Source organism: Dicentrarchus labrax, unplaced genomic scaffold (genome assembly GCF_905237075.1).
Source record: "Dicentrarchus labrax unplaced genomic scaffold, dlabrax2021, whole genome shotgun sequence".
Taxonomy (NCBI): Eukaryota; Metazoa; Chordata; class Actinopteri; family Moronidae; genus Dicentrarchus; species Dicentrarchus labrax.
The window spans coordinates 1711344-1738843 of NW_026136706.1; the positions used below are offsets into that span (position 1 = coordinate 1711344).

Consider the following 27500-nt stretch of genomic DNA (forward strand, 5'->3'; position numbering starts at 1 on the left):
AGAACCATGATATGAATATCAGGAATATTAAAATACAGAAGTTCTGGTCTTGGAAAGCAACGAGCGCAGTGCATTCTGGGAATTGTAGGTTTTCTACAGTTTGAGTAAAACAATGTTTTTCTCTGTTGAACTAATTTAAACCAACAACCTCTTCCTCTTTCTGTTTTATCTAAAGTAAAACCTCTTTAAAGGACGAGTGTGGAGAATTTAATGGTTTCAGATTACATTTAATTAATGTTTTTGTTCTTTCTATACTTTCTTTTTATCTTCGCAATCGGTTGTTTAACTTAAACTCTTTGAGGGAAATGATTGATTTAAACGCTTTTCAAAGTTTATTAACTCAAACAACTGAAGCATAAAACCCTAAATAAATAATAATAAAACAACAGTTACTGCTTTTACTAATAATTTTAACTCATTTTTGTAAATGACAGAAACATTCCTTATTAATTATTTAAATGTATTTATTAAATCTCGTGCCCGAGAACTCACCAGGTTCAGAGGTTTCCTTTACTTACTTCATCTTAATGATATGGTCCCTGCTTCCTGGTTACATAAATGTAAAAATGTATTTATCAGATATATGAAGCATTATGTGTTTTAAAAGCTGCTTTAGAACTAAAATAATTGATTATATTATAAATAAAAACAAAAAGCATTATAGCACAGTGGCGCTTCTAAACTGGACTCAAAACAACTGAGTTACTTTAATTAATGGGAGGACTTATATTATTATTATTATTACATTATTATTATTATTGTTATTATTATTAATAATAATGACAATAATAATAATTGTTTTAAAACTAATGTTAGTTGTCCTTCACAATAAAACACAAAATCATGCATTTAAAGAGAATTTCATCCAGATAAAACATCCAGTAAACAATAATAAGAGATACTGTGAGGTTTTACTTTGTTACAAGGATTAAAAATATAAAATGAAACATAAGACACTGTGAAGATTTCCGCTTTTATTTTGAAGTGCTCTCCGGAAGCTCAGTGTGTGGTCGTTTCCGGGGTGTTGACAGTCTGGATGAGGACGCAGAGAAACGGAGCGCAGCCTCATTTCTGCGGATTTTCTGATCCTGCTGGAGAACCTGCACACGGATCCGGATCGATCCTGAAGACTAGAGCCCGGACCGAGCCGAGCCGAACCGAGCCGAACCGACCCGAACCGAACTGGACCAGAACAGACCGGGAATATAAAGACAGACAGGCTGCTTCATCTCATCCTGCAGAGCCGGCCGGAGTCATCCTCCCCGGTATTTAACACACACACACACACACACACACACACACACACACACCGTTAACCGCGAGAGTGTGTGTGTGCCACTCCCTTCAGCTCGCTGTCGTTGAATTTACCTGCAGACAAACACACAGGTGATCAATCAATCTAATAATCGATATATCTGTATGATATGATCAATAATACACACACACACATTGTATATCGTATACTGTGTGTGCGTGTGTGTGTGTGTGTGTGTGTGTGTGTGTGTGTGTGTGTGTGTGTGTGTGTGTGTGTGCAGGTGTGTTCCAGGTGTGTTTTAGAGGATCATGAAGGTCAAATATAAATATTACAAACACAGCTGACTGATAAATAATCGATATTAGATGATTATTGATAACACTGTAATATCAGCTGATTGAGGACTAAAGATCAATATTGTCATTAAATAGGAATATTATAATTATAGTCTAACACTAATATTTTATATTCAGTAATGTTAATAATATTAGAACATAAAGCTCTCACAGTGCAATAATAATAATAATAATAATAATAATAATAATAATATTGATTGATATTGATAGAAACAGATCATTTGCCTTTGGTTGAACATTATATATTTTTATAATAACATTACTACAGTTAAATTTAATACTATAGATAATCAAATGTAGACGTATTGATAACTGGATGATCGGAGTGGATGAACGCAGAATACAATAATATATATACAATTAAAAATAAAGAACAATGTCGATGTTTATTTATTTGTCGTTATTAAATAAGCAGAATTTCTTCCTTCTGCTGAATACAATTTAATTTATTATTATTATAATTTATTTAAAATGTGTTTATTGTTTCACTGATGACGAAGTTGTGATTTATCAAACGTATATTTCTTTAAAATGGCGACTCAGTAAGTACATTTGTGCAGAAATTAACGTTTTACTGCCGTTGGGTCAATAAAATATGACGTGAAGCAGAAAAAGGTCAGAAAACGTTAATTTGTGCAGATTTATTCTCCTCGCTGTGGTTTGTGAAACCAGCTGATCTCACCTTTATTTTATCTTTAGAGTAGAAAAACATCAACAGCACCGAGTGAGAACGATCAATAACTCTGAATTAAACATCAATAAACTGCATATAATCTAAAACACACGTTGTTGGTTTTGATTTCCATTTTCTTTTCTAACATTACAGTAAAAGTCACCGTACTGACATTCTGTGGTGGTTTGTTGTCGAGGTAATCCTAAACTAATAATCCTCTTTAATGCTGTAGCAGCAGGGTCTCCTTTACTAGCCTGGTGTCTCATTTAGAGGCCTGGTCTGGATTTTATAAAATGATCAAACTAATGATTGCTAACTGCTAATACTGGTTTAAATAAATAAATTAACAGTATTTTCTATCTTTGCTGAGTTTTGTGCGAAAGGAACATTTAAGTTCAGTGATTCAAGAAAATAAAAGCCTGGTTTGTTCAAGTCAAATTATATCAGATTATATTTCGCAAAACTTAACCTGAAATAATGAAGGTTTTATAATTACAAGTTCATATAATGTTTCACGCATTAAAATGTGTAATATTAAAGGCCTGTGGTGGTATTACAGGTAGTATTACAGGTGGTATTACAGGTAGTATTACAGGTGGTATTACAGGTATTACAGGTGGTATTACAGGTAGTATTACAGGTGGTATTACAGGTAGTATTACAGGTAGTTTTACAGGTGGTATTACAGGTGGTATTACAGGTATTACAGGTAGTATTACAGGTAGTATTACAGGTGGTATTACAGGTAGTATTACAGGTGGTATTACAGGTGGTATTACAGGTAGTATTACAGGTGGTATTACAGGTATTACAGGTAGTATTACAGGTGGTATTACAGGTGGTATTACAGGTAGTATTACAGGTGGTATTACAGGTAGTATTACAGGTGGTATTACAGGTAGTATTACAGGTGGTATTACAGGTATTACAGGTGGTATTACAGGTATTACAGGTATTACAGGTGGTATTACAGGTGGTATTACAGGTATTACGGGTAGTATTACAGGTAGTATTACAGGTGGTATTACAGGTAGTATTACAGGTGGTATTACAGGTAGTATTACAGGTGGTATTACAGGTATTACAGGTAGTATTACAGGTGGTATTACAGGTAGTATTACAGGTGGTATTACAGGTGGTATTACAGGTAGTATTACAGGTGGTATTACAGGTGGTATTACAGGTGGTATTACAGGTAGTATTACAGGTGGTATTACAGGTGGTATTACAGGTGGTATTACAGGTGGTATTACAGGTATTACGGGTAGTATTACAGGTAGTATTACAGGTGGTATTACAGGTAGTATTACAGGTGGTATTACAGGTATTACAGGCAGTATTACAGGTGGTATTACAGGTAGTATTACAGGTAGTATTACAGGTGGTATTACAGGTAGTATTACAGGTAGTATTACAGGTAGTATTACAGGTGGTATTACAGGTAGTATTACAGGTAGTATTACAGGCAGTATTACAGGTAGTATTACAGGCAGTATTACAGGTGGTATTACAGGTAGTATTACAGGTAGTATTACAGGTGGTATTACAGGTAGTATTACAGGTAGTATTACAGGTAGTATTACAGGTGGTATTACAGGTGGTATTACAGGTAGTATTACAGGTAGTATTACAGGTGGTATTACAGGTGGTATTACAGGTAGTATTACAGGCAGTATTACAGGTAGTATTACATGTGGTATTACAGGTAGTATTACAGGTAGTATTACAGGCGGTATTACAGGTGGTATTACAGGTGGTATTACAGGTGGTATTACAGGTGGTATTACAGGTAGTATTACAGGCAGTATTACAGGTGGTATTACAGGTGGTATTACAGGTAGTATTACAGGCAGTATTACAGGTGGTATTACAGGTGGTATTACAGGTAGTATTACAGGTGGTATTACAGGTAGTATTACAGGTGGTATTACAGGCAGTATTACAGGTGGTATTACAGGTGGTATTACAGGTAGTATTACAGGTAGTATTACAGGTAGTATTACATGTGGTATTACAGGTGGTATTACAGGTGGTATTACAGGTATTACAGGTAGTATTACAGGTGAACTATATCAGGTTACTGTGCTTTATGGGATATTTGAAACATCATTATTATTATTTAATGTCATTTAACAACATAACTTAAAACAGAAACTTTCACTGTTTCTGAATGTTTGATAAAAATAAAGATGTATTTCTTTGTATTTCAGAGGAGGATAATCTGACCCAGGATCAGTGATGTTGTCTTCAGTGTGACGTGGATCCAACATGGCTGCCGTGTGGGGATTAACAGTGTGTGTGTGCGTCCTGCTGCTGCCGGCTGCGAACGGTCAGTTCACTCAACTTATTCATCACAACGCAGTCCGGACCCGTTTAGCCTAGCTTAGCATAAAGACTGGAAAATAATGTAACATGTTTCCTATTTTTAAAGTGAAGACTGCAAACACTGAAACTGCTAGCTTAGCTTCAGTCAACCTCCTGATGGGGGTCGGATTGGTCGACACCTCTAAAGCCGAATTCACCAAAACACCAAACAGTTTAATAAAAATGTGTCAGATTTTATTTTCTCAGGCGGATTTTTGGCAAAACGCAACAAAGGAACAAAATTAGCGGATTTGTAAATGTAGTTCTGCCGGCTTTAAAAACAGAATGAGTTTATAACTGCAGTCAGATCCACGTTGGTGGTCCATCTGAAGATGTGTGTGTTGATCATCAACACTTCTCAGAAGAACTTCATTTCCCATCATGCACTGCAGTCAGCTCACAGAAACATTAGAAAGCAGCGTTTTACATTCCTGTTTGTTCAGTTAATGAATTCTTTCTGCAATTAACTCCTGACACACACACACACAACCTCACATCCTGACTGTCTTATATAAACACACACACCCACTCACACACACACACACACACACACACACACACTCACACACACACACACACACTGTCGTCAGTCAGTCTGCATCAGTTTCTGTGTTTCTGTTGTTGATAAGATGCAGACACACACTCCACCTTCCTCTCATTGTGTGTGTGTGTGTGTGTGTGTGTGTGTGTTTACAGTAGACTAAACACTGAGACTCCTCCTGGCTCCGACTTTCCGACTTCGTGGTCGGGGGGGTGGGGGGGAGGTGGGGGTGAGATTCCTGTGAGATGACACTGTGAAGGAATTTAGGATTTTCCCTCCTCGGTTCTCCCTGACTGGTTTTAACTTTAATTCACTAAATCAGTAAACTCAGCTGGTAAAGACTTTATAATGTGTAAATCTGTTGCTAGGAGACATCTGTAGCGCCGTCCAATAATATTATAATATATAATATATAATTGATCAAGTTTCAGGTCAGATATGTCGACCATACTCTGCTTCGTATTGTTTCTATTTGTTTGTTATTTCTGCTTTCTTAATTAATTTTATTTAGTTTATAAAAACATATAAAAGTATAACTTTTATTAAATATCATAAAATCGATTCTATTGGATTTTATTCTCATTTTTAAATCTACTTTATTAAATTTGACTTCATTCAGTCTCATTTTATTGTGTGTGAAGAACTTTGAACTGCAGTAATGTTCTGTACAGATAAAGTTTGATTGATTGATTGATTGATTGATCCGCACTGATACTGACGCAGTAGTTGCTCGGTGACTCTCTCACAGGGACGTTATTGATCTTCTGGTGACGCTCCGACCTCCAGCAGACTTCCTGTCTGACTCTGGTCAGTCGTGGTCGTTAAAGAAACTTCCAGCAGAATCTGATTTGGTGCCGTTCTTGTTGAATCTGTTCGGGCTCCCTGTGGTTAGACTGCCGGCTCTGATGTGTGAGAGTGTGTGTGTGGTTTTTATGTGTTATTGATCGCAGCGACACACACACACACCTGCTGTCTGTCTGCAGCTGTAATACACTTTATTGTTGACGCTGCTTTGTTGTAGTCCATCAAACAGAAATGTGGGCTGAGCAGCTGCTGCTGTTGCTATGACAACGTTAAAACCTCAGACGTCTTGGAATATTAAAATAAAAGCGACCCAGCCGGTTTGTACAGCATTTCAAGTTCAGAAACTGTCGCTGTGTTTGATGGTAACTGCTGGAGTCCAACATGGAGGCAGCGACCGCAGCTTATTAGCACCGTACAGTCTTATTGAAGCTCCTCTGTTAGCCCTGTTAGCTACCAGGCTAACAAGCTTTTTAACTGACTATATGACACTCCCCCTGAAATAACCTCTTATTTTAACCATAAACATAATCTTTTGGGTCATATAATACTTGTTGTAGCTGACAGTTAGCAGGCCGGCTAGCTCTGATAGCATGTCTTCCCTCTTCAGTAACAGTAACTTTACTGTTAGTAAATGAAAAGAACAATCCTGAGATTAAAACGTCAGTAAACAGGTGGAAAGAACCTCAGAGAGCTGTTAGCATATTCCCAGCCAGGTAGCATGTTAGAGCTTACCCAGTTACAGTAGCTCCCCAGGTAGCTCACTACGTCACCAAGTCTCTAGAAACGTCACTGAAACGTTGTTGAAGAGGTGTTGTGTAGATGTTGTAGAGATGTTGTGTAGATGTTGTGTAGATGTTGTAGAGATGTTGTGTAGATGTTGTGTAGATGTTTGTAGAGATGTTGTACAGATGTTGTGTAGATGTTGTAGAGATGTTGTAGAGATGTTGTGTAGATGTTGTGTAGATGTTGTAGAGATGTTGTAGAGATGTTGTGTAGATGTTTGTAGAGATGTTGTAGAGATGTTGTGTAGATGTTGTAGAGATGTTGTAGAGATGTTGTGTAGATGTTGTAGAGATGTTGTAGAGATGTTGTAGAGATGTTGTAGAGATGTTGTAAAGATGTTGTGTAGATGTTGTGTAGATGTTTGTAGAGATGTTGTAGAGATGTTGTAGAGATGTTTGTAGAGATGTTGTGTAGATGTTGTAGAGATGTTGTAGAGATGTTGTAAAGATGTTGTGTAGATGTTGTGTAGATGTTTGTAGAGATGTTGTAGAGATGTTGTAGAGATGTTTGTAGAGATGTTGTAGAGATGTTGTAGAGATGTTGTGTAGATGTTGTAGAGATGTTGTAGAGATGTTGTAGAGATGTTGTAAAGATGTTGTGTAGATGTTGTGTAGATGTTTGTAGAGATGTTGTAGAGATGTTGTGTAGATGTTTGTAGAGATGTTGTAGAGATGTTGTGTAGATGTTGTAGAGATGTTGTAGAGATGTTGTAGAGATGTTGTGTAGATGTTGTGTAGATGTTGTAGAGATGTTGTAGAGATGTTGTAGAGATGTTGTGTAGATGTTGTGTAGATGTTGTGTAGATGTTGTAGAGATGTTGTGGAGATGTTGTGTAGATGTTGTAGAGATGTTGTAGAGATGTTGTAGAGATGTTGTGTAGAGATGTTGTAGAGATGTTGTAGAGATGTTGTGTAGATGTTTGTAGAGATGTTGTATAGATGTTGTGTAGATGTTGTGTAGATGTTGTAGAGATGTTGTAGAGATGTTGTAGAGATGTTGTGTAGATGTTGTAGAGATGTTGTATAGATGTTGTGTAGATGTTGTGTAGATGTTGTAGAGATGTTGTGTAGATGTTGTAGAGATGTTGTAGAGATGTTGTAAAGATGCTGTGTAGATGTTGTAGAGATGTTGTAGAGATGTTGTAAAGATGTTGTAGAGATGTTGTAGAGATGTTGTGTAGATGTTGTAGAGATGTTGTAGAGATGTTTGTAGAGATGTTGTAGAGATGTTGTAGAGATGTTGTAAAGATGTTGTAGAGATGTTGTAGAGATGTTGTGTAGATGTTGTAGAGATGTTGTAGAGATGTTGTGTAGATGTTTGTAGAGACGTTGTGTAGATGTTGTAGAGATGTTGTGTAGATGTTGTAGAGATGTTGTAGAGATGTTGTGTAGATGTTGTAGAGATGTTTTGTAGATGTTGTAGAGATGTTGTGTAGATGTTGTAGAGATGTTTGTAGAGATGTTGTAGAGATGTTTGTAGAGATGTTGTAGAGATGTTGTGTAGATGTTGTAGAGATGTTATAGAGATGTTGTAGAGATGTTGTAGAGATGTTTGTAGAGATGTTGTAGAGATGTTGTGTAGATGTTGTAGAGATGTTTGTAGAGAGGTTGTGTAGATGTTGTAGAGATGTTATAGAGATGTTGTAGAGATGTTTGTAGAGATGTTGTAGAGATGTTGTGTAGATGTTGTAGAGATGTTGTGTAGATGTTGTAGAGATGTTTGTAGAGATGTTGTAGAGATGTTGTGTAGATGTTGTAGAGATGTTTGTAGAGACGTTGTGTAGATGTTGTGTAGACGTTGTGTAGATGTTGTAGAGATGTTTGTAGACATGTGATGAAGATGTGATGTTGGGACATTGGACTAATGCAGCTCCTCTAACAGGACACCAGCAGCCCGAGGCAGCGCTCACACACTGTCACTCTGTTGTTCTCTCATCATTATTTGCTGCTGTCAGACTTTTCCCAGCGAGGCTGCTGGAAGAACCTCGTCTGAATATCCTCGTTTAAACTCTCTCACTGTATATTCTTAATATTGAATTACTTTATCTTTTATTCCTCTTACAGTTTGTAAAGAGGTTCTGTATAAATAAAGTTATTATTTGTATTATTGAGGAAGCAGTGATGTTAGATTGGAAAGAGTCAATAATTAAAATAAATCAATTAATCAATAAACCCTCTGTCTCTCTCTCTGTCTGTCTCTCTCTCTGTCTCTCTCTCTCCGTCTGTCTCTGTCTCTCTCTCTGCCTGTCTGTGTCTCTCTCTGTCTGTCTCTCTCCGTCTGTCTCTGTCTCTCTCTCTGCCTGTCTGTGTCTCTCTCTGTCTCTCTCCGTCTGTCTCTGTCTCTCTGTCTGTCTGTCTGTCTCTCTCTCTGTCTGTCTCTCTCCGTCTATCTCTGTCTCTCTCTCTGTCTGTCTGTCTGTAGGTTTCCAGTCGGAGGACATTGAATGTGCCTTCACTGACACCCTGCAGGGGGCGGAGCCTCATGGCGAACCCGCCAATGAGCTGCGAGGAGTGGTGCGAGAAAACGGCACTGTTCGCTGCATCCGTGGCTCCCGCTGCTATGGATTGTGGGAAAAGAGACCAGACGGGGAAACACACCTGGTCAAACAAGGTGAGACACTCACACACACACACACACACACACACACACACACTCGCTCGTGGTCTGAATCTGAACCGGATCCAACCAAGACCTCGTGTGTCCTCCAGGTTGCTGGACTCACACTGGCAGCCAGCAGGAGTGTCATGGCGACCGTTGCCTGGTAACAGCGACGCCGTCTCAGATCCAGAACGGCAGCTACCGCTTCTGTTGCTGCAGCCAAAACCTCTGCAACGCCAACTTCACCGAGCCCCCACCCACTGCCGACACCCCCGCCCTGAGGCCGATGAAGACAGACGGGCGGGACGGCGGACAGACAGGTGAGCGGGTCACTCTGTACCGACCAATCACAGGCCACAGTGCTGAGGTCATAGTGCTGCTCCACTACACGAGAGTGACAGGAAGTCATTGTTTAGGTCTTTATTGATCACCTTCTGATCGGCTCTTTAATGCTTCGTGCTGCTGAACAGCCGGTGGAGACGCCCACGCAGTCTGAGCCCGACACCTGCTGCTATGTTTGTTTGTTTGTTTACATTAACGCCAGTGACAACAACAACAACAACAAACAGCTGAACCGTCAGTACGGAGGAGGAGGAGGGGGAGGAGGAGGGGGAGGCAGAATGATGACACAGTGATATTAATGATGACATTATCCCACAGCTCACCCGGCGCTGCGGCGGGAGGAGACGGTGCTCATCGCCCTGGTAACCGTCGCCATAGCAGCCGTTGTCATCATAGCGTTGTTCCTGGGATACCGTATGATGAGAGGTGCTCAGTAATAATAATAATGATAATAATAACAACAACAACAACAACAATAATAATAACAATAATAATAATCATTCATACCTTTGTGTTTTAAGGGAAGAAGCAGAAACACAGTCTGTCAGCTCTGGATGTTTTGGAGGCAGCAAACACAGACGTTGCTGTCGACCTGGATAACCTGAAACTACTGGAGGTACACACACACACACACACACACACACACACACACACACACACACACACACACACACACACACACACACACACACACACAGACACACACACCTTTCATTAGTCTCCCTGCTGTAAACAAAGAAGACTTTATATAACAGATTTCACAATTTAAGTACGACCCAAATTAAAGGCAGGTAGATGGAGTCTGATGTGATATTGGTGGACTGTCCCTTTAAGAGGAGGCGGGACCATTGAAACCACGACAACCGTTAATTACAAAGTTAAATCCTCATTGTTTAACCTGTTAGAGCGTATAAACGTAACAATGTTAGAGGATCTCAGGTTGAGCCCTGAGGAACGCCACGTGTCCGTCTCTAACAACCCTCTCCTTCCTCCCGGCAGCTGATTGGTCGGGGTCGTTACGGCACGGTGTTTCGCGGCTGCCTTAACGAGCGCTGCGTGGCCGTCAAACTCTTCAGCTCCGCCAACCGGCAGAACTACGCCAACGAGCGCTCCATCTACTGTCTGCCGCTGCTGCAGCAACACGACAACATCGCCCGCTTCCTGACCGCCGACGAGAGGACGACGGCGGACGGACGACCCGAGTTCCTGATCCTGATGGAGTTCTACCCTCATGTAAGAGACACTGAATGAACCACCCAGGGCTACATGCACGTTAGCTGGCTAATGCTATGCTTTTCCATTGCATTACATGGTGTTTGTGTTAGCCGTCCATTTGACTCTTCCTAAGCCCCGCCCCTTTTTGCTCTGTGCTCCAATAACAGTTGAGAAAGCATCGGTCAACTTCCTCCTCTCCTGTACTAAGAAATGTGCTAGCCTTTCTTTTTTATCAGGCCAGCTAACAAGCTAGCTAATAAGAAGCTAACTAGCTAATCTACAATAAATGTTAGCGTAAAGTAATTAGCGTCCTGTAGGAGGCGCTGACAGCAGACTGACTGTCGTCTCTCTGACATCACAACGTTAATCTTGTTATTGTGCTGCAAGACGGCGCCTTCACTCCCACTTCCTGTCTGGAGCCACTGAACACACACACACACACTCACTCTCACACACACACACTCACTCTCACACACACACACTCACTCTCACACACACACACACACACACACACACACACACTCACTCACACACACACACACTCTCACACACACACACTCACTCTCACACACATACACACACACACACACACACACACACACACTGTCTGCTCAGTGCTGCATTCCTCTGTAGCAGTCAGACAGTAATTACCAGCTTAACTGTCTGTTCACACACACACACACACACACACACACACACACACACACACACACACACACACACACACACACACACATTAAATATTCTTATGTTAAAATGTTTGTATTATTGTTCTTCGCATTAATGACTCTAGTGTCGGTCGTCGTTAAACAATCTGACAATAACAACCATTAAAAGCAGAAACCAGCAGTGTGACTTCCTGCTGGTTATTTAATGAAATCTCAGTCACATGTTCCAGTTTCAGGACTTTAGTCAGAATTTATTTTAATTAATTCCCCAAATTACGGACCGTGGAACCGAGCCGGAGCCGACCTGAACATCAAACATGTAAAATGGTTGAGTGAGTAAACTGACAGCAGACACAGAACAGCTGATAAACAGTGAATAACTACAGGAAGGTTGATTATTTCCTGTGAGAACTTTTTACACTATCTTTTGTCTGTATTATATATTTTTAACTATTTAACAATCATACAGACTTAAAAAGTTATTTTTTTTTACCAATTCAGTTTTATTCTCCCTGATGCTTGATGCCATTGTTCTAATACAGTTTGTGTTCAGCTCATCAAACTTTAGATATTAAATAATAAACTGTAGAACGATGGATTACACTGAAAATTATAAGTTACACAAACTCAATTTTAGGTTAAAAAACATTCTTGATTAAGTAAGTTTACAATTTTTTCACTAAACTATATATTTATTGTCACTTACAATTACTGAAGTTACTTGATCAAGAATGATTTTAACTTACAAAATTTACTCAGTTTTATTTAAAATGTTCGACGTAATCAACACGTTTTTGAGTTAAATTACGTTTATGGTTTTACAGTTAATCAGTAAAAAATAACAGTTTAATTACTAACTGAAATGCTGAGATATGAACCTACTGTGTAAGTTTTCTAGGACACTTTAAAATCAAGAAGGCCTTTACGACCCCCTATGAAGCTTTAGATTATACAGTCAGCGTTATAATGATCATAAAGCTGTATATAAAAATGTATTCGCTGATTGTGTCATGTGATCAAACATCAGCTGTGGTTAACTCGTCTTTCTGCCTCAGGGCTGCCTGTCTCGCTACCTGTCTCTCCACACAGTGGACTGGTCTACCTGCTGCAGGATGACTCACGGTGTCACCAGAGGACTCGCCTTCCTGCACACTGAACTGTACAGAGGAGGTATCATCATCATCATCATCATCATCATCATCATCATAGTAACACTAATCCACCTGTCACTCAAAATGGCCCTTAACGATGCATAACTTTAATATTTTATATGTTTTACAGGGTGAGTTGTATAAATGTACAGTTGTCATTAACGGGGAACTGCTGCCGCCTCTAGTGGCCGTTAGAGGAACTGCAGGTTTCGGTGCTTCAGTGTTGGATTCATTTGCAACCACAGAAGTTGCTGCTTGAGCAAAATGCTAGCTAACTATCTAGCTAATGGTTGATGTACAGTAGATTAGCTGCTAGTTAGCGTGTGTTTTGCTAACATTAGCTGTCCCCTCCGTCTCCACTCAGACCAGTATAAACCAGCGGTGGCCCACAGAGACGTGACCAGCAGGAACGTTTTGGTCCGAGCCGATCTGTCCTGCGTCCTCGCTGACTTTGGTCTGTCCATGAGGCTGACAGGAAGCCGGCCCTGTTGCCCTGGAGACGACGACACCATGGCCATATCTGAGGTGAGGTCATGTGACAGCGGCAGGTGGACAGAGAGATGATGAGGAGGAGGAGGAGGAGGCAGGTGTGCTTATATATGTGTGTGTTTGCAGGTGGGCACGGTGCGGTACATGGCTCCAGAGGTTCTGGGTGGAGCTCTGAACCTCAGGGACTGTGAGTCGGCGCTGAAGCAGGTGGATGTTTACTCTCTTGGTCTGCTCTACTGGGAGAGCTTCAGGAGGTGCTCACACCTGTTCCCAGGTGGGACAACACAACACAACACGATAATGTACATATAGGATGACATATACAACATGATATCGTGCTAACAGACTGGAGCTAGAGCTAACAGGCCCAAGGTTATGATATCGTGCTAACAGACTGTTATCTGCACTGTACAGGTGAGTGATAGCGACAGGTGCTGGCAGGTTATGTAATGTAGCTGATGTGTGTGTTTAGATGAAGCAGTTCCGGAGTTCCAGCTGGCGTTCCAGGCAGAGTTGGGGAATCACCCGAGCTTCGAGGACATGCAGATACTCGTCGCCAGAGAGAAATTCAGACCCAGATTCCCTGAAGCCTGGAAGGAGAACAGCCTGGTTGGTGTTCACACCTGTTCACACCTGTTCACACCTGAGTTGCAGCCGTGAAAACCACAGAACTTCTTAGCAGCTTCCTGTCGATGTTTTTAGGTGTTGCGTTCGCTGAAGGAGACGATGGAGGACTGCTGGGACCAGGACGCTGAAGCTCGACTCACCGCTCAGTGTGCAGAGGAGAGACTGTCTGAACTCACACTGCTGAGTACACACACTGCGGTACACAACCACAGGTACACACTGCGATACACAACCACAGGTACACACTGCGGTGCACAACCACAGGTACACACTGCGGTGCACAACCACAGGTACACACTGCGGTACACAACCACAGGTACACACTGCGGTACACAACCACAGGTACACACTGCGGTACACAACCACAGGTACACACTGCGGTACACAACCACAGGTACACACTGCGGTACACACTGCGGTACACAACCACAGGTACACACTGCGGTACACAACCACAGGTACACACTGCGGTACACAACCACAGGTACACACTGTGGTACACAACCACAGGTATACACTGCGGTACACAACCACTGGTACACACTGCGTTACACAACCACAGGTACACACTGCAGTACACAACCACAGGTACACACTGCGGTACACAACCACAGGTACACACTGCGGTACACACTGCGGTACACAACCACAGGTACACACTGCGGTACACAACCACAGGTACACACTGCGGTGCACAACCACAGGTACACACTGTGGTACACAACCACTGGTACACACTGCGGTACACAACCACAGGTACACACTGCGGTACACAACCACTGGTACACACTGCGGTACACAACCACAGGTACACACTGCGGTACACAACCACAGGTACACACTGCGGTACACACTGCGGTACACAACCACTGGTACACACTGCGGTACACACTGCGGTACACAACCACTGGTACACACTGCGGTACACAACCACAGGTACACACTGCGGTACACACTGCGGTACACAACCTCAGGTACACACTGCGGTACACAACCACTGGTACACACTGCGGTACACAACCACTGGTACACACTGCGGTACACAACCACAGGTACACACTGCGGTACACAACCACTGGTACACACTGCGGTACACAACCACAGGTACACACTGCGGTACACACTGCGGTACACAACCACAGGTACACACTGCGGTACACAACCACAGGTACACACTGCGGTACACAACCACTGGTACACACTGCGGTACACAACCACAGGTACACACTGAGGTACACAACCACTGGTACACACTGCGGTACACAACCACAGGTACATTAAAGTTACCTGTTTCTTGATCTTTCTCTCTGTCTGTCTCTCAGGAACCTGTCTCACGGCTGCTGGCCTCCTCAGGCTGGCTCCGCCTCCTCCTACATTGAGGATCTGCAGGTGGGCGTGGTCAAGAACCTCCAGGGAGACGGCCACCCAACGTCGGTCGTCAAGACGACCACGAGCGGAGCTGAAGGCGCAGAAAAGAACAGAAACTCCATCAACTATGAACGGCAGCAGGCACAGGTACAACATCAACCAGAGACACTGAAGTCCAACAGTTCCTGTTTGATACTGATTATTCTCTCTCTCTCCTCTCTCTCTCTCTCTCTGTCTCTCTCTCTGTCTCTCTCTCTCGCTCTCTGTCTCTCTCTCTCTCTCTGTCTCTCTCTGTCTGTCTCTCTCTCTCTCTCTCTCTCTCTCTCTCTCTCTCTCTGTCTCTCTCTCCTCTCTGTCTGTCTCTCTCTCTCTCTCTCTGTATGTCAGAGTCAGGCTCGATCGTCCAGTTCAGACAGCAGCGTGTCGACTGCCCGGACGTCGGCCACCATCCTCTGCAGCATCTCCGAGTCTGAACACAGTCAGTCACACATGCTCTCTTTATGTACCATAAAGTGGAGGCTAGCAAGCTAGGCTAACTAGCTTTTACTGTGCCTCAGCCATTGTCCAAAATATTACTCTCAAACACAACTCACGCTACTCAATCAACTCTGCTCTCTGCCCCCCAATTATGTACACGTGCACTAACCCCCACCCCCACCCCCTCCCTCTCTCCCAACCATCTTGTCTGTGATTGGCTGGAACGTGGTCTGTTGTATTTTGGTGCACAGCCTGCGCCTCTAGTGTTTGTTTGACGTTTACGAGCCCTGTGCTGTCTCCCGAGACCGGGTTTTTTCAGTGTATTCAGGGGGCAGGCAGCTAGTGGATCAAGGAGAGATGACGATTTGAGACAAGAATGAAATCGCGCTGATACCACGCAAGATCGCATAGTGCACCTTTAATTATTGCCTCTCACAACAGCAACAGCATGGATAGCAGTGCTCACTGATTACTGTACAAAAACTTTATCAGTGATTTTGGTGTAGCTGGACCATATTTTAACGGGAGAATATTGTCTGGTTTTCCCTCTGATGTCCGGCTGCTCTGCCTCAACTCCGCTAACTGGAACCTATTTTTAACTAAATACTAAACTAATGCAGATGAAAGCACTTGAACCTACACTGATTTTTGCTTTAACCCATTCAGAAACACCACTACAGAGGGATTAAATCTGGCGAGGACATTTAGCATTTTGACATTTATGTGAACTGTCCTCAGTGACTGTCCCTGCTGTCCACCAGGTGGCGCTGTGCCCAGGGTCCCGGTTCGCCTGCAGCTGACAGAAGAAGACCTAGAGGCCACCAAACTCGACCCCAAAGAGGTCTTTACTTTTAATTTGTTCTAAAGTTTTCAGTTCTATTCTCATCAGACTTCACATCAGTGTGTTTCTGTCTCCGCAGGTTGATAAGAACTTGAGGGAAAGTTCTGATGAAAACTTGATGGAACATTCACAGAAACAGTTTGGTTCCACAGAGCAACAAACTACCAACCTGCTGTACCATCAGATACTTCACACTGCTGAGGTACTGTTACCGCACACTAATGAGGTATTACTGAGTACCTCACTGAATAGCTTGTGTGGCTGCTAACCGGAGATCTGTTCTTCGGTTCCTCTAGGCCAATAATTCGGCATGGACTCCTCAGGGTGAACTGGGGGCTGTTGGTGGGGTCGATATCCCTCCGTCCTCCTCCATCCACCCTCTCCCCAAACAGCAGAACTTGCCCCAGAGGCCAACCAGCCTCCACCTTCTCCCCAAAACGAAGGAGACCACCTCCGCCTCTTCTCGACTTAAGCTGGGAAAGATCAAGTCAAACCACAGACAGGTACAGATGATTGAGTTAGACCCTCAACTCAAAATCTAGTAATCACTTTCTATAGACCTATTATCCAGAGGGGCATGGGTAGATTGTGGTAGCAAAGTCCTGTCTATGTTCTGGAGGTTATTCTGATCCGTTAATTTAAATGAGGATTAATAATTTATTAATGCAGCTCTTCTAGACTTTCCAGATGTTATCGGACTGAATGGATCAAATTCTGATAGTGAAACAAGTCATTTCGTGGGGGGCTGTGAGTCTTTCTGGGCTAGTGTGCGTCACGTGACGGCAGCTGATTGTTTAAAAAATGTTGTTTTAAAGGGACATTGTGTAGTGTATTAAGTATTTTATTAGCTAAAATCAATGTCTTCATTCATAAATGTGTCCTCATTGGTGTAAAATTACCTCTGCCGATGATCTGACCTATCCTCGTAAGCGAAGAATTATTTATCTGTATATACATTGGACGGGCAAGTCCATGGAGGCTTCCATGTCGTACCGCCATTTTGAAAAACTATAATCGCCGAGAGGGACATAAAGCACTAGCCTACCTGTCTCGCTAATCCACAACGCGTTCTCGTTCAGAGCCAGCGTCACGTGACCGGCAAATTCAAAAAACGAATGTAAAGATCGGGGTAGCTTTTCCCAGGTGGAAAGAGCTAATGAAGGAGAAAGACTTTCAAAGGGACGCTGAAGTTGCCTGCTTTCTCCTTGACAGGTAGGCTTCTTGGTACATAACGGCTACCGTAGTTGCAATACGCATTTGAAAACGCGAGGCACTAGAGAGCACTATTCGTTTGAATGCAAAATACAATTTCACAACTAGATGGGAGAAACTCCGACACAATGTCCCTTTAAGTGTGTCACTAATCCAGAAAGTATTGTATTTCAGGTGGAAACAGGTGTTGCTAAAATGAACACGGTAACAGTCGCCACAGCTGTAGAGCCCCACCTGGTAACCACGGTAACTAACAACCCCAGCGTGAGAGGCGGTGTTACAACTGGGAACCGAGTCCAACCGTTAATGGTGGTCGCCAATGGCTACAGCGCGGGTGTCCCCACCCTGGTGACAAATGGTATCGTGGGTGGAGGTCGAACCAATCCAGCAGGGCCGCAGCTGGAAGAGGAGGACAAGATGGCGGGAGGGATAATGGGAGGAGCGGAAAATTGTATGAACCTGCTCAACCCCAGCCCGGATGAACATGAACCACTGCTGAGCAGAGAACAACCGCCTGCTGAGAGCACACCCCTTCCTCATCTGCATCATCATCATCAGCCACGACCTGGAAACATCCTGTCCGGACGAGGCTCAAACTCCAACAACAACAACAACAGGATAGCGTTGGGATCTGATGTCAAGATCCAGAATGGTTCAGAGGTCAGTCAGGGAGGAGGCACTAAACCTGAGCCTCCCCTGGCAAGTCAGCAGATCGGTGGATCTCCTTCTACAGCTCCAGTTTCAAATCTGGAAAATAAAATTCTGCTTTCTGGTCGAGCAGGCAGTACTACATCCGGCCAACCAGTATTGACCCCTGAATCCACCAGAAGCCCAAAGGCTCATCTGGTTCACTCTATTGCCACTGCAACCCCATCTTCACAAGCACAAGAACCCGCCACTAAAACCTCAACCTCGTCTTCAAAAGATGGCCTTACCGTTGCTCCAGAAATTCAAGGCCTAAACGCCTCAGAGCCAGAAGCTCCAGAGCCAGAAGCTCCATTCATGAATCAAGAAGCTTCATCTTTAGACGTTCCAGCCTCAGAAACAACAGCTCTTGCAGAAGCCTCAGCTATAAAAAGTCCAACCTTAGATCCACAAACTCTGGGTCTGTTGCGGCCCCAGATGGGACAGGCCAAAGCCAAGAGGCCTGAGCGTCCTTGTTCCCTGGACCTGTCTACATCCTGCATCTTCTCAGGTTAGTCAAGATTAAATGTTTAAGAATTTATTATTTGACTTTGCATTACTTTTGTTTTTTTTAGCACAGAGCTGTTCCTTCGGTGAATCAGAGGTCAAATTTTAAATGTTGAACTTTGAGCTAAAGACTTCAGTCAATGTCAAAGATGTTGTTCCTGGGAAAGACATGATCCTCTCTGCTGTCCTCACTGTTCCCTGCAGGATCTGTAAAACTGTAGTTACCATACAAGACAGTTACAGCTGGTAAAGACCCCTTTAGCAGTGCTCCAGTGTAAGGTGGTAAGGATGGAGGAGAGGAGGGTAGGTCATTTCTCAGGAAGTCTTCCCTTGCACCTGGTTTAGAGGAAGGGTCAGGGGGTCAAAATCATCAGTAATCATCCTCCCAGGACCATAAATATCTTATCCATTTTCTTGTCAAACTTGTGGACCACATTTTACAGGCAAACCAAAAATATTTTACTATTCTTTTGGGAATTATGCAACAAGGACTTACTTATAGGGTCAATCATTCTGAAGAAATATAGCTGATTGTTGGAGTCTCATTCCCAGGTGGTCAAACACCAACACTGTAGGTTATGGTAAATGAGAAACAAACAAAGCAGCTCAGAGGGAGAAACACAACTCAACAGGTGGTGTTCGTGCTACCAGGTCGCCAGATACTTTCGGTTGCCAAAGTGTTGCTATATGATGACCTGTGAAGGAGACTCAACAATCCACTGTCTTTCAGAAGAAGTGGAGTTCACTTGGCCCAACAACCAATCAGGAAGCTCTCTCTCACTAGCTATCAGGTTAGTGGTTACCTTGCCAGCTACAGTCGTGCACCAACTATCCCCACAAGTAGTCACCAAGATTCTGGCACCACCTGTTTTAGAAGAATGGCACATAGGTCTACGGAAACAGTAAATGTACCTAAGAGTATGAATACATACCTGATTCTAATAATGTTTCTTCCTCTCGTCCTCAGATGATGTTTCTGTGACAGAGAACGGCAGTTTGAGCGCTTCAGGAGAGAAGATAAAACGTCGTGTCAAGACTCCGTACACCCTGAAGAAATGGCGTCCAGCCTCATGGGTTGTTTCCACGGACACAGCCCTGGACCCGGACTTCGAGTTCAACTATTGTGGTAGCAGCAGCAGCCAGAACCATTTCTCTTCTGGTCCTCACAGAGCTGGAAGCATTGGCGTGCCCAAAATCAATCAATCAAAATCCAGCATGGCTGTGTTTTGGGTCGGAGGTGGAGCCACGGCGACCACGACCTCCGAGCCGGATGGAATGACCTGCTTCTAGTAGTTGTCTTAAAGAAAAGCGGATTAAATTTTCACTTCTTTGTCTTCCTTCTCTTTTGTTGTGAAAATGGATTACTGTCTGCCGCACCATTCAGCACTAAACTGGACTTAACGCTAAAGGAAGTGACCCACAATGCAATGCTCCCAAGCTTAAAACTACAGGAACTGTTTATGAAATTTCAAAAACATTGTGTTGGGGTTTGGATTTCTTGTTGCATCTACATTTTTTGATTCAGCTGGTCACTTTTTGAAGGATTGTGCTGATTGGCCCAATTTGACCATCAACTTTGATCCTGCCTGTGTAGCACAAATGGCCAAAAAATGTTTGCGTGGGTGGTGAAGTGAGGGCACTCCTAACTTCTAGATGATTGGCTCCTGTTGTGATGGGTGTGGTCAGTTGGTTTAGTCGGTTGCTACTGGGCTTAAAAATCTCTAGTGCTTTTCCACAAATAGATTGGATCTGGTTTGCACACCTAGTTTTGAAATGTTCTGTCCAAAATTAAAATGGTTCAGAACCTGAAAGGTCGGTTCCCAGCTGGAACCAAAGAATATCTGATTTTCCTTGGGAACTAAAGTGGGTTTGTCATATACTACAGGTCGCTTACAGTGGTTCCAGTGAAAACTGGTGGAAACGTGGGCTGATTCGATAGCACCAAGGTTCCAAGAGTTCCGTTCAAGAACAAAAGCTAATTTGGTGGAGAAACACTTTGGTAATTTAGTGATTTAGTTTGTTTCTAGTTGACTTTCTCCTGTGGCTGGTGAAGTGAGGGGAGTCCTTTACTTCTTGACGGCTCCTGTTGCGACTAGTCTTGTGGCTTATGGACATGACCAGTTGCTTGTGAATATGGCCTTCATCCTACTTGATAACTACCTGAAATTAACCAAGACTTTTAAATCTTTTTAAAGGCATACTATGTGGAATTTCCCTAAAAAACAAAGTATAGACTCATACAAACATCAGTCTCACTTACAACACACTAGAAATACTCACCAGTACCGAGTACCGACACTTCTGAGTTCGATCTACATGAATACCCTTACTTCTTATTTCCGCCACCTCCCTTCTTCCCACCGGCATTTCACCCACCCTACTCTGCCTCTGATTGGTACGTTTGTTGGTTTGGTTGGTCAGGTTTAGGCAAGCCAGTGAGATGGTTAGACTTAGAAAAACCTGTTGGGATCAGAGACAATCAGAGGCAGAGCAAACCACTTACTCTAACTTTGCTCTATATAAACACATAGCTAGCTTAACGCTAAGAAAACTGTGCGGAAAAGGGAGAAGGGGCCAACTTTTAATGGTGAATTTACAAACAGCAGTGGACAAATCCTGCATGGTATGCTTTTAAATTAATAGTGACGTTAAGGAAGATCTTTTCTGGATATTTGGTATACGTGCATCTGCGCGGCCGCCATATTGGAGAGGTCAAGACAATACTGAGAAATTCAGACTGAATTATATAATCGACTGTAACTAGTTTCATTCTGAACAGATTTTCATGAAATCTTTTAAAAAAGTGACAAATTGAACTGGTTACAGGTTGGAATGAATTCAGTCACTGGGGGCGGAGCTAATCAGCTCTATGCCAAGAGTCAAGAGTCACCGGTTGGAAGGCGTTTGGACGTTCAAACAGGGGAAACATTTAAAAGAGCCACTGCTAGTCAGAGCAGCACTTTGGCCAAAATCCAGAATGAAAACAGTAAACATGTACAAGTGTGTGTGTGATCTGGAGCATATAAACAAGTATCAACACATGGTACAAAGTACTGTCTAACAGGAAACTGGCAAGAAGTGTTGTAAAAACAACTGAATTACATGTTTTCCTGTTGACAAATTTCGCATTAACAATGTTATAGATAATTAGACATTTTTAGAGGAACTAACCAAAGCTAATATTGTAAATAATTGACATTGATGTTTCCTGTTCATAGATCGGAGCCTGCATGTCCTAGAGGAAGTTTTTCAGAAGGTTATTTTTTTGCCAGTGACAATAACGAACCAAATTTCATGAAAATCTGTTCAGAATTAAGTTACAGTTGATTTGTAATGTAGTCTGAATCTCTCAGTGTTGTTAACTAACGGATCTTGACCTCACCAATATGGCAACCGTGCAGACGTATAGCGGCGGACCAATGAGGTGTCTACGTTTCTTTATCTATGGATATTCTGGCTCCTGCTACGATTCAGCTTGCTGCTCGTAAAAGTGTCCAGTGGCTAGTCATTGTGACCAGAGAGGTTGAGTTATTAGTTTTTTAATGCACTTTAAGTAAAGTTAGTGTTATTTAGTGAATTAACAAACCATATAAAGGAGACCTTGTGCAATTTCAACAGTAACTGACGATTACCTACTAAATATCGACTAAATTCTTTGTGTTTTGTGTCTTTTTACAGTGTTTTGTCTGATTTAAAGAGCATTTTTTGCTTTACTCTAGCTATGCAGTCAGCTCATGATGCCTCCTCCTGTTGACTTTCAACAGATTACTGCTGGAGGATCTTTATTCTTCTAATTTGCACTTTCTTTTATGAAGTAGTCTCAACTGCCTTGTGAGGTCTGCTGTGACCGCCATGTTAGGGCTGGATGGAGGGAGGCGGTCCAAAAAGAAACAAGAACATTTTGGAGAAATGACAGAGATAAGCCACGTTCCTGCCGAGTTCGTCAAACCGTCAGCCTTGTGACCTGCGTGAGTTCGGCCACGTACAACCTCCTCAGGAACCTTTACAGCGCTGATGAAGAGCGCAGCGCGATGACCCTCCGAGGAGGTCTCTCTCTTAGAAAAGCCTGGTGGGCGGGTGGCTTCACTTCTCTTTTAGTTATGTAAAATTAACTTATTTTTAGCTCCACCTTTTGTTTGTTCTCCCCGTCTTTGTCCAGCCTTGAGCCGGGTTGTGATAAATTGAGGGCTCGTCCGGGTCCACTCACACTTTTCTTCCTACAAGAGGAAGATGATGAAAGGCGAGACCAAGATGAAGGATCCAACAGGACAAAATAGGCCTTCAAACAACTCCAAAGCTGTCTTATTTACCTGTATTGTGTTATTCACCAACCCATTGTACAGTGAATGAGCAGTTCATCACATGGTACAATCTAAAGGTCTCAGTATGCGTCAGAAAAAGCTTCTACAACGTCTGAAAATGTCTTGTGTGTAGTAACTGAATTAAAGACGTTTGGACTTTAAACCTGCAGACATCTCCTCGCACAGTTGGTCCATTAAATTAATCTTATATAAAAGATCCACAGCACTTTATTTTAACCACAGTATAAACTGCTCCTTGTGTTATAGATCCTAAATATGAGTTGTGTTTATTTCGGGTTAAAAGTGGATGCTTACATTTTATATTTTTATGTTATTATGTAAGTATTTTCAGTTAGCATACACATTTTTTTTAATAGTTTAGTGTGACATTTTTTAAACAAAAGAAGATACACAAGAGGCTTCTTTTTTATTTTTATTCTTGTTTTTTATATCAAAGCGACTGTCGACTTAATACATTTTTGTTTTTAATGGCTTTTTATTTCTGTATATTTGACAACAGCTCCTTTAAATGTGCAACTACAATAAGTTATTAACATTTATATGCACTTTAGTTGTTGTTATTTTGTTCTTTATTGTCCTAAATTTCAGAATAGCTTTCTCATAAATTAAACAAAAAATGTGTTTTTTTCTTCCTGATCCATATCAGCATATATTATGATTTTATTTCTATTGATTTTAAGATGCTTTCTGAAATGTATTTCTGTTTTGTTATTTTTGTATTTTCTACTGTTTCTACTGTTTTTAGAGATGCTAACGTGTATATATGGATGTGTCCTGAGGATTATTGGTTTTACATTCAGTTTGTGAAGGCAGACGTGTGAATTAGCCCAGAGCTAACTGTACAACCAGAATACTCTAGTAGCAAGATGCTAACTGTTTTTTGGAACTAAGGATAACACATATACAGTTTTATTCAACAGATAATAATTTCCCACACAAACAATTTAGCCCTGGTTGTTAGCTAGCTCTGATATCAGAACCTTTTTGTTATTTTCCTTTTCGTCACAGCTTTGGAAATGTGAAGTTTTAACAGCTGAAACATTTTCAACTCATAATTTTCGATACAATCACATCTGATCTAAAGTTTGCTTTGTCTTGAGTCTGAGCAGTTAGCGTACTGCTAACAGCTTCAGAGTGAAAAGGGCCAAAATCAGTTCATTAACTTTTATATCTGTGATAATGAACTGAAAATGTGCCAGAAAGTGACGCACACTGGTGGGTTATCCCTTTAAAGTCATTTACTGCAGCTTATAGTTATCACACTGCTCATGTGTTCGCCTCCTGCATGAATTATCTCCACTGAAACATTATTTCTGTTGTGTCTTTAGCTGTCAGACGCTCATAAACTCTACTTAGTTTTTTACTCTGCCTGATCATATCCGAGTTACTGTATAGTATTTCAGACAGTACAGATGAAGGATGAGGAGTTTCTGCCACGACTTACAGTGTATTGTAGATCTAAAAAAACATAATATTTAACTCAAGTTTAACTGCTGTATCGCTCTGGTTCCTGATTATTCTGGGATATTTGAATTTCCCCGTCTGTTGTTGAATATATTGTGTATCTCTTTGTGTATTTATGTATGATAGTTTCCACTTTCCAGTAGTGTAAATACTACATTATTACACATTGTATACTTTCATATGGGACCAATTACCACTGCTGTATACTGTTAGTGTCGTATTCTGCCAAGATAACAATCCTCACTGTTCACACTCACGCCGAGCATGTTGTACAATCCTACAGATTATAAATCAGTTCTGGTGGTTCGTACAGTTTCATCCCGACATGTTGTTAATCTATGTAGAGTAAATATCATAAAAATATCACAAGTTTAAGTTCATCATTGAATAAAGTGCAGAGGATTCCGTGCGTCAAAGTGTTTTATTTATGACAATAAAGGAAGTTTTCTGCTGTATCGTCTGCTGTAATTTAATTTACTGCACATCAGACAGTGGTAGTAGTTTTATATAGTAATTAAATAAAAGTGTGGCACTGGTAGAAGACTGAGGCAGTGAAATGCAATACTATATGCAGTACTAACACATTGCTTTATTAATACTTTGAATTTCAGCTGTAGTGTTTTATTAAACCACACAAAGACGTGTGCAGAATTCAACAGTGGATCTGTATTATTTATAATTTATTACACATTGTTATCTAGAAAGTGTGTTTTTAGCCCCGGTTATTAACTAGCCCTGATTGTTAACTAGCTCTAGTTTAACTAGCCCTGGATCCTTCCCTATATGACTTTTTTCACAGTTATTATCTATGAGGTAAATAAATGAGAGAAAATTAAAGTGTCAGATTATTGAATGGAGTTTGGTGCGACGGCTCATTATTGGAGTACTCATCCTCTGTCACAGTTTCACATACAAGCTTGTGTTTACTTTTAAATGTCTAAATGTTATTGTGTATTTTATGATGATGTATTCTTCTTCTCAGTAAACCTCTGACCTGAATAACACTGAACACCAGTTGTATGATGCATTTAACCATGATGCTTTGCTGCCTATGAGAGATTTTTCTCCCTTCCTGAGCTCCAGGCTGAGATGATGGTTAACATGAAAGATCACAAACAGTGACTGTTTCTTGAAGTGGAACTGAATATTGGATTATTCCACTTCATAAACATTTTATCTGCCTTGAGAAGAACAACTGGCCCTGGATACGACCCCTGCTATCAATAACACATTTTAATCTTCAATATATTGCTTTATTATTTACAATTGCATTACTGCACAGTACTGTTTGATGTATATATTATTATTATTCCATTACATTTATCAATTCAATTATGAATGATCTATTATCTATCGATCACATTGTTCGTTTTTAATCAATTTCCTTCAGTGTTATTATAGTAACTGTGCTTTGGCAACACATGTTAAATGTCATACCAATAAAGCCTATTTAATTGAAATATTGTCGGCCGAATTGAAGAGTGGATCCGTTTCATGCGATATATTGATTACATTATCATCTATATCATCTGTACGTTTTGAGAAAGGCAGTAAAATATTAAAACTGATGGATTTATAAACGGAGTTTGGTGTGAGGCGAACATAACGATGCCACGTCCGTATTTAAAGCGACAACAGCGCCACTCAGTGGTACTAACTATGTAATACAACTATTCCCTGGATTACGGTGTCCTCAGAGGGTAAAAACTGTCGCCATTGAGCTCCTGTAGTAAAAACGCGAATGTGTTTGTTGAGAGCGGAAGCGGAGGGCGGCGGCAGACTGAAGACGAGGTCGAGTAGACTCGTTTTCATTTTCCTCGCTGATATAAAAGTTTCGGTTGTTCCCAGTTCACAGAGAGGCTAACGGCAGCTAGCTCAGCGCTAAGCTAACGGCAGAGCCTGTAAACAGACGGCGTTAGTTAGCTCACTGTTAGCCTAGCAGCTAGCTCAGCGCTAAGCTAACGGCAGAGCCTGTAAACAGACGGCGTTAGTTAGCTCACTGTTAGCCTAGCAGTTAGCTCAGCGCTAAGCTAACGGCAGAGCCTGTAAACAGATGGCGTTAGTTAGCTCACTGTTAGCCTAGCAGTTAGCTCAGCGCTAAGCTAACGGCAGAGCCTGTAAACAGACGGCGTTAGTTAGCTCACTGTTAGCCTAGCAGCTAGCTCAGCGCTAAGCTAACGGCAGAGCCTGTAAACAGACGGCGTTAGTTAGCTCACTGTTAGCCTAGCAGTTAGCTCAGCGCTAAGCTAAATAATAATAATAATAATAATAATAATAATAATTATAGTTCTGATCAAATAGAAATAAAGACATTAATCAGTGTTTATTATTAATAAGTTTTATTCCAACATGAGTCAGCACATTATCATTAATCAGCTTTTATTAGAAAAATCTGAATTTATTTTTTTAATTAATTTTTAAAGTCAAACTGTAATTTAAAAGTAATCCTTCCAATAGTCTGACTTTTATTAAATGTAACTGTAATCTGTTTTACTATTATTGTATCCTGATTACTCAGTTACATGTACTCTGTTACTCTGAGCATTGTTGTTGTTGCCTTCTTGTTTGTGATCAATAATATTTAATATATTAAACATTAACACTCCTTTAGGTTTTATAAAACATAATATGTACATTTCTTCTCTTTCTTTAATTAATCTTTGAAAATAGAGTAAATACAAACTCATAAAACATAAATTCTGTCAGATATTTTCACAAGAATTAAAATAATAATAATTATTATTATTAATAGATGTTAT

The 27500-nt window shown here is 41.4% G+C and overlaps 2 protein-coding genes and 1 long non-coding RNA gene across 6 annotated transcripts in view; all 3 read left to right on the forward strand.

The window, feature by feature from the left end:
* Positions 1 to 3391: 3391 nt before the first annotated feature.
* On the forward strand, positions 3392 to 4288 carry LOC127365178 (uncharacterized). The gene is made up of 3 exons (XR_007885140.1): positions 3392 to 3443; positions 4026 to 4121; positions 4266 to 4288. It is a non-coding gene; the product is annotated as an uncharacterized LOC127365178 (long non-coding RNA).
* Positions 4289 to 4497: 209 nt separating this feature from the next.
* On the forward strand, positions 4498 to 25194 carry LOC127365108 (bone morphogenetic protein receptor type-2-like). The gene is made up of 18 exons (XM_051402837.1): positions 4498 to 4613; positions 9198 to 9386; positions 9485 to 9694; positions 10035 to 10142; positions 10238 to 10332; positions 10716 to 10949; positions 12655 to 12769; positions 13115 to 13275; positions 13366 to 13513; positions 13712 to 13848; positions 13942 to 14078; positions 15189 to 15381; positions 15622 to 15712; positions 16473 to 16552; positions 16632 to 16754; positions 16849 to 17055; positions 17939 to 18959; positions 19923 to 25194. The coding sequence occupies exons 1-18, from the start codon at positions 4553 to 4555 to the stop codon at positions 20243 to 20245; spliced, it is 3633 nt and encodes a 1210-aa protein (XP_051258797.1). The 5' UTR covers positions 4498 to 4552; the 3' UTR covers positions 20246 to 25194.
* Positions 25195 to 26433: 1239 nt separating this feature from the next.
* The window catches only part of carf (calcium responsive transcription factor), a 12561-nt gene continuing 11494 nt past the window's right edge, over positions 26434 to 27500 (forward strand). For all 4 annotated transcript variants that reach the window (XM_051402875.1, XM_051402876.1, XM_051402877.1 and 1 more), the window contains exon 1: positions 26434 to 26532. The gene's annotated coding sequence lies outside the window, so the exon portion shown is untranslated. The remainder of the gene's footprint in view (positions 26533 to 27500) is intronic.

What these genes read in the sequence shown, in the direction of transcription:
- LOC127365108 (XM_051402837.1), top strand. Translation starts at nt 4,553, where the DNA reads ATGGCTGCCGTGTGGGGATTAACAGTGTGTGTGTGCGTCCTGCTGCTG. An exon ending in CCAAACTCGACCCCAAAGAG is followed by an intron (nt 16,553 to 16,631) that starts GTCTTTACTTTT and finishes CTGTCTCCGCAG; the next exon opens with GTTGATAAGAACTTGAGGGA. An exon ending in TACATCCTGCATCTTCTCAG is followed by an intron (nt 18,960 to 19,922) that starts GTTAGTCAAGAT and finishes TCTCGTCCTCAG; the next exon opens with ATGATGTTTCTGTGACAGAG.